Consider the following 7,091-nt stretch of genomic DNA (forward strand, 5'->3'; position numbering starts at 1 on the left):
CACAGCCTCGTGGCGCAGTCGGCACTGAGGCGGCAGCCGCCATAGACGTGTGGTGGTTGCGCTGCGCGGGAACACCGGCTTGGAGGCACCTCCGGCAGGTATGGAGCTGGACCCCGGGCTTAGACAGCAACCTAGATTACGGGGGATCCCCGCAATAATCCTTGCTATTTTCAACGGGGTCTAGGGGCTGGTGGCCATAGGTTTCCATGGAGGTGAGATCCCACTAGATCACACACAGCACCCCGAGGAATCCCTGCCATTTCCAGGCAGAACTTCAGGGAGACCTGGCCAGGCGTGGTGGCTCACACCTGTAATCCCAGTACTTTGGGAGGCCAAAGCGGGTGAATCACGTGAGGTCAGGAGTTGGAGACCAGCCTGGCCAACATGGGGAAACCCGGTCTCTACTAAAAATACAAAAAGTAGCCAGGCATGGTGGCATACGCCTGTAATCCCGGCTACTCAGGAGGCTGAGGTCGGAGAATCGCTTGAACCCAGGAGGCGGAGGTTGCAGTGAGCTGAGATCATACGCTACTGCACTCCAGCCTGGGTGACAGAGTGAGACTCCGTTTCAAAAAAAAAAAGAAAAAAAAAACTTCAGGGAGACCTATTCCACCCTCGACCCTGCCCGGAGACACTGCAGTCAGGACAGTAGCTCTTGGCCCTTGCCCTTGAGGGAAAGTGGCTTCGAACCTTCCCCTCCTAGATTCTACCTGCCTCCACTGGTGTCGGTGGTGTGGGTGTATGTAAATAACAGGGTGGGGATTGGGGGAACAGGGAAATGGAGGTAGGGGGGTTGGGGACATCAGTTAGACTTGCATGGAGGTAGGAGTTGGACTTGGTGAGGGGGCAGGGCTTAGGGTAGGAGTTGGACCATGGGTGAGGGCAGGGCTTGAGGCGCGAGTTAGACTTGGGTGGTGGAAGGAGTTGGACTTGGTGGGGGGCTAGGCTTGGGGTAGAGGTGCAACTTAGTTGTAGGTGGAGTTTGGCAGCAGGGGTGCAAGTTTTGAGGTGGGGCTTAGGAAGGGGTGCAACATGGCTGCAGGGGTGGGGCTTGGGAGGGAATGAAGTTTGCAGTGGGGGTGGGGCGGCAACCTTACCTTAGGATCCCTTCTGCCCTAGCAGCAGCCCCCCCCCCGCCCCCCCTCCCCACCCCCCCACCTCCCTCCTCACCTCCCACGCCTCTTGCCATTCTTCCCCCCACTCCTCCTCCCCCCACCCCTCCCCCTTTCCCCCCTCCTCTTCCCTCTGCCAGTTGAGCAGTTTCTTCTACCCCTGCACCAGGGTCCTAGTGGACACCTATGCAGAATCTGAATTGGCATGGCCTGAGCAGGGACATGTGTGTGGGACAGAATCACAGCAAAATACCTGTGCTTTGCCTTGGACAGATCCAGGGAAGCAGGAACCATCACGCCTGAGTCAGGAACTGCCTAATTGGATAGAGTTGAAGAGCAGAGTGACTCTGAAGTGGCTGTGTTATTGCAGCATCTGCGCTGCCAGCAGGGCCAACCCAGAAAGGTGAGCAGCTGTGAGGTGGGCCCTGTTGGGAGGGCCTCTGGAACCCTGGCAAAGAGTGTGGAGAGGGGACTGCCTGCCAGTGTTCACAGACTCTGCAGGGTAGGGCCATCTCTAGGGCGAGAGTTGTTGGTTTCCTGCAGTCTGGCAGTGGGGACCTTATCTGGGTCCCTTTTCTACCTGATTTCAGCTTCCACACAATTGAAACCATGAGCTCCTGTCCTTTCAGCACTCACTCCTCATGCCCACCTCGCCTTCCCTCTCCCACCCTCCTTTTTACTGGGAAGCTTTATTGGTTGGAGGCCAATGACATCACCTGTTGCTTCTCAAGGACCTTAGCCTTACCACATGACACTCCCCTGCAATAGCAACCCATGGTCCATGGTATTCTCTGTATCCATGGCAACACTGCAGCTTGTCACACAATCTCCACACCCACCACTCTCATTGCATTGCGCAGAGCTCGGCCATCTTTCTCATCTGTCAGGCATTCCTGAGAAAGAGGGCCATTCTACCTCTCCTGCTGCCAGCCTTCACTCCAGCAAGGAGGGTGCTGGGTGACCTGAGCCCACATAGCCCTGAGTGAGCAGTGAGGCCGTCTCCTGCCCTCTTCTGCCTGGAGGGCTTGTCAGTGTCCCCAGATGTCAGGCCCTGCCTCCTGACGTTGGCCTTTTCACTACAGATACCCGAAGCACACACAGCAGAGTCCTCTGGACTTCGAGGAGGAACCCACAGCAGGAGGAGGTCAGCAAGGAGTGGTGAGATGAGGAGATCTTTGCCTGGGGAGAACCTCCACCCTCTACCCTCCCCAAAATAACTTGGGGAACCCTGGGAAGAAGGGACTCCATCCCTGCTGGGGGGTGGGGGCAGAGGAGGGGTGCTTGGGGGTGTAGGTTGGGGTAGGCATTAACAATGCTCTCATCCCATTTGCTTTGCAGGCTGTGGAAACCTGGGACCACTTCTACCTTCCTACGTGGCAGTGGCTCAGAGTTATTTGAGTGCTGTCAAACTGAGCTGATTGCTGCCCTAGTATTAGATCAGTCCATAGAAAGTGGGAGCAATGGCATTGACACTGCTAGAGGATTGGTGCAAGGGGATGGACATGGACCCCAGAAAGGCCCTGCTGATCATAGGCATCCCCGTGGAGTGTAGTGAGGTGGAAATTCAGGACACTGTGCAGGCAGGCTTACAGCCCCTGCGCGCATACAGGGTGCTAGGGAGAATGTTCAGGAGGGAAGACAATGCCAAGGCAGTCTTCATCGAATTGGCTGACACTGTCGATTACACTACTCTGCCTAGTCACATACCAGGAAAGGGGGGCTCCTGGGAAGTGGTGGTAAAACCCCGTAACCCAGATGACGAGTTTCTCATTAGACTGAACTACTTCCTGAAAGATGAGGGCCGAAGTATGACAGATGTGGCCAGAGCCCTGGGATGTTGCAGCCTCCCTGCTGAGAGCCTGAACGCAGAGGTCGTACCCCAAGTTAGACCCCCACCTTTAGAGCCTCTGAAAGAAAGTATGTGGTACCGGAAACTGAAAGTGTTTTCGGGAACTGCTTCCCCTAGCCCAGGTGAAGAGACCTTTGAAGACTGGCTAGAGCAGGTCACTGAGATAATGCCCATATGGCAAGTGTCTGAGATGGAGAAGAGACGGCGTTTGCTGGAGAGCTTACGAGGGCCTGCTCTGTCAATCATGCGGGTGCTTCAGGCCAACAATGACTCCATAACTGTGGAGCAGTGCCTTGACGCCTTAAAGCAGATCTTTGGGGATAAAGAGGACTTCAGAGCCTCTCAGTTTAAGTTTCTGCAGACCTTTCCGAAGATTGGAGAGAAAGTCTCCACTTTCCTGCTGCGCTTAGAGCCCCTGCTGCAGAAAGCAGTGCAGAAGAGCCCCTTGTCAGTGCGCAGCGCAGACATGATTCGTCTGAAACATCTCTTAGCTCGGGTCTCCATGACCCCCGCCCTCAGAGGCAAGCTGGAGCTCTTGGATCAGCGAGGGTGTCCTCCCAATTTTCTGGAGTTAATGAAGCTTATTCGAGATGAAGAAGAGTGGGAGAACACTGAGGCAGTGATGAAGAATAAGGAGAAGCCATCAGGGAGAGGCCGGGGGGCCTCTGGTAGACAGGCAAGAGCAGAAGCCAGTGTCTCTGCACCTCAGGCCACCGTGCAGGCAAGGTCTTTTAGCGACAGCAGCACCCAGACTGTACAGGGAGGCTTACCCCCATTAGTGAAACGCAGGCGGCTGTCGTGCAGTGAAAGCACTAGGGAAGAAGACTATGGCCAGGCCATGTATCCCAAGGCTGAAAACCAGACTCCAGGCAGGGAGGGGCCACAGGCTGCAGGAGAGGAGTCGGGAAACGAGGCAGGGGCTGGGGCCATGAGCCATCCCAAGCCCTGGGAAACATAGGCTCAGAAGACCCAAGCACTCCTTCCACTGGCAGGCAGCAGGGACATTTGAACAAAGGGAAGGGGCAGCTTACACTAACAGGGAACTTGATTGGGGCAGAGGGACAGGGAAGCCAGGTCAAGATCAAGCCCCTTTACTTTCCACCAGCTGGAAGGGACTTCACCAACCTAGACCAAATAGCATCTGGTTCAGTGGGGGCCGGGCCCATGGCCCCTAACAGGTACAGGAGACACAAGCAGGGAACCACTACACTTAGCACAGGGGGTGGCTGGGCTTCAGATGGGGACCCCAACAAAGCAGGGGCTAAAGACAGTGTGGCTGGCGGCTCTGGCCTGGTCATCTGGACACCCCCAAATATCCACCCTGTGAACTTTGAGCTGAGAATGCCCACTGGCACCCAGGCCATGTGGGACCTGGAGGAGCCTGCCTGGGGCCTGCCTCTGCCAGAAGGAGCCAGGGCTGCTGAGGAAGAGCTGTGGGGGAGAAGTGAAGCCCGGCAGGGGAGGCTGCAGGGTCCAGCCCGTCTTTAGGATCATCTACACTGCATGAGGGGAGCCCCAGGAAGGCAGCATTCATGAGCCCCTGCACCAGTGAGGAAGAGAAAGAGGAGGAGAATTAAGAAGAGGATGATCAGGAGGAGGAATAGGAGAATAAGGAGGGGCAGGAGGAAAAGGAGGAGGAAGAGGGGGAGGAGAAGGAGGAAGAGGGGGAGGAGGAGGAAGAAGTGTGAGAAGAGAGGACTTGTTGGGGATGGGTAGTTGTTTTTGGTTTGCGTCATCACCAGGCCCAGGCTCTGCTCACTGCTGTTCCGTGTCAAGAACTCCACCTCTGCTTTGCCGGTGTAGATCTCGGCCAGCAGCTGCTTGTTGTCTTGGGGATGTTTATGTTTGTATCTGAGCAGCTCCTTTCCAGAGTACCCCAGCGCAGTTCCAGGAGACAGTGGGAAGGAGGCATGGCAGACGCTCACCTTGTGACCGTGACCTCGACTGCAGGAGGACGAACCAGACACAGGACGGAGCAGGGCTGCCTGAGGCTCCCCAGGAAGCTTTGTGCTTTGGTGTTCCACCCCTGTTGTTACTCGTGACTCAGTTTCCTCAATTTGGTGGGGTGTTCCCTGCTATGTTTTCCAGCATCCTGTGACTGTCCTGTGCAGTCTATAAGACAGGGCCCTGCCCCAGCGGGTGGGCTCAGGAGGGGGTTACCTGAAGCGAGTACACATTGCCAGAGCCCACAATCCTGGCAAGAGGTGGATCCTGGGGCCCTGTGGAAGGAGGGACGTGGTAGGGGGAGCCACGCTGAGGGAGGGGCCTGGGACTTGTGACTTGCAGTGGTTGTTTGCAGTGTCTGTCTATGTTACAATTCCCTTCTCTTCAGCGGTTTCAGTTCATGTTTCTCTTCAATAAATTTTGTTCAGTGTTCCAGCAGTGTTTTGCCTCTTCTGTATGAAACTGGGGTGGGGGGTGGTCTGCTGGGGACGAGGCCACAGTGGCCAGGCTGACATTGGGGTGTGTGTCCATGAGGACCTGTGGTGTGCCTTGGGCTGCATGGAGCCTGGCGACAGGATGCTGGTGGTCATGAGCAGTGACTGGTTGGGTACTAAAGGCACTCCAGGTGCCCTCAGGAATAAGTGGGTTGGACATTGAAGGCTGGGCAAGGGGCAGCAGGTGGGTGCCAGGCCCCTGATTCCTGGCAGCACTGTAGGGGTGTGGCTCAAAGCTTCCGGAAGGGTCAGAGAGGCCATGTGTGCAACCGAGGGCAGAAACCAAGGTCAGAGAAGAACCCCAGGAGGGCCCGGCCAGGCAGTCAGAGGCCCTGTGAAGGGCTGTGTGCAGGACTCAGGGGCTGGTGCAGGGGCTGCTGTGTGCCCACCCTCCCAGATCAGCCTGCAGGTGGCCAGCCTTGGCCTAACCACTGAGGGATGTTTGGGGATAGTGTGTGTGTGATGGCCAAGGGACAGAGTGTGGGTCAGACAGGGATCCCAAGTGCTCATGTCTCGGGGAGGGGGAGAGGAAAGGCTGGGGGGGAGCTGCACTTCATCCTGGGTCCTGTCCTGCTCTCTTCCCAGTGTGCTGGGGGGGCCTCTACTCCTGTGTCCTGGGAGCAGGCAGTGGGCCATGAGCAGCAAGTCCAGATGGCCCTGGGGAGTGACCCCTTTCTGTCCTGCGTCCCCGAGGCCCTCTGAGCCCTGGATGCTGCCTGAGGAGGGCTCCCTCAGGGTGAACAGCGCTGCTAATCCGAACACCCCTCCTTGAGCACTGGCCAGAGGGGCAGTCCTCAGTGGGGGCCTGAGGATCCTGGAACCCGCCCTCCTGAGCCCTCCTGGGACTGGCTCTCTCTCCCAACAGGCCAGGGAGCTCGCCACAAATTGAGGGTAGTCCTTGATCAGCCATTTAACTAACCCAGAGTCTGTGGGCAACAGGACTGGGACAAGTGATAGGCCCCTCCCTGCACAAGTGCGGGGAGGGGACAGGATCAGTGACTTGGACCTGGCGAGGGTCTCCCGGAGCTCACTCAGTCTGTGCCCATACGCTTCCTCCAGCTGTTCTGGAGCACAGAGCCTCCGACCATCCCCTTGGCTCAGATGATAGCCAGGGTGCCCCAAAGCAGCCTGGGAGCCAGTGCTGGGAATGGGTGGCTGCCCGCCTGAGCTGAGGAATCCTGGATCTAGGCGACCTGTCTGCTTGAGCAGAGCTGCAGTCAGCAGGGCTGCAGGGCGGCAGGGGCCCTGGGAGACCCTAGGCATACACAGGCGAGTGCAGGCGTCGGCGGGGGGTAGTTTTGCGGGGCTGTCGGGGAGGGGCAGGGGCAGCAGGTCCCTGGGGCTGGGTCTGCAGCCTCCTCGGCCTGAAGGTGCCTAACCAGTGTCTCAGGGACCCTTGTAGTGTGTCCCATCAGGGTGCCCTGCAGGCATGCCTGGGGCCCCCACTGTGCTCTGCTGTCCCTGCCTTCTTCAGGCTGGGCACAACCCCAGCATGTCTGTCCCTTGTGTCTTAGCAGGTCCAAGTCAACTGCTCACTTTCCAAGGGCCCCTCCAGATTTCAGGGACAGGACAAGAAGAGAGGGCGAAGAGCTTGGCTGACCTTGCCAGAGCCTGTCAGGGCTCCTTGGTTTTCCCTGTTCAGAGTGGACCTGTGTGTGCCGTGATTCCCGAGCAGGTGTGAGTGTGAGTGTC

General features: G+C 57.6%; 1 protein-coding gene across 1 annotated transcript; it reads left to right on the plus strand.

Annotated features, from left to right (window-relative positions):
• The first annotated feature begins 1,958 nt into the window (after positions 1 to 1,958).
• Positions 1,959 to 5,366, plus strand: PNMA5 (PNMA family member 5). The gene is made up of 2 exons (XM_007993029.3): positions 1,959 to 2,256; positions 2,451 to 5,366. The coding sequence occupies exon 2, from the start codon at positions 2,573 to 2,575 to the stop codon at positions 3,917 to 3,919; it is 1,347 nt and encodes a 448-aa protein (XP_007991220.1). The 5' UTR covers positions 1,959 to 2,256; positions 2,451 to 2,572; the 3' UTR covers positions 3,920 to 5,366.
• Positions 5,367 to 7,091: the final 1,725 nt, after the last annotated feature.

Source organism: Chlorocebus sabaeus, chromosome X (assembly GCF_047675955.1).
Source record: "Chlorocebus sabaeus isolate Y175 chromosome X, mChlSab1.0.hap1, whole genome shotgun sequence".
Classification (NCBI taxonomy): domain Eukaryota; kingdom Metazoa; phylum Chordata; class Mammalia; order Primates; family Cercopithecidae; genus Chlorocebus; species Chlorocebus sabaeus.

What these genes read in the sequence shown, in the direction of transcription:
- PNMA5 (XM_007993029.3), top strand. Translation starts at nt 2,573, where the DNA reads ATGGCATTGACACTGCTAGAGGATTGGTGCAAGGGGATGGACATGGAC.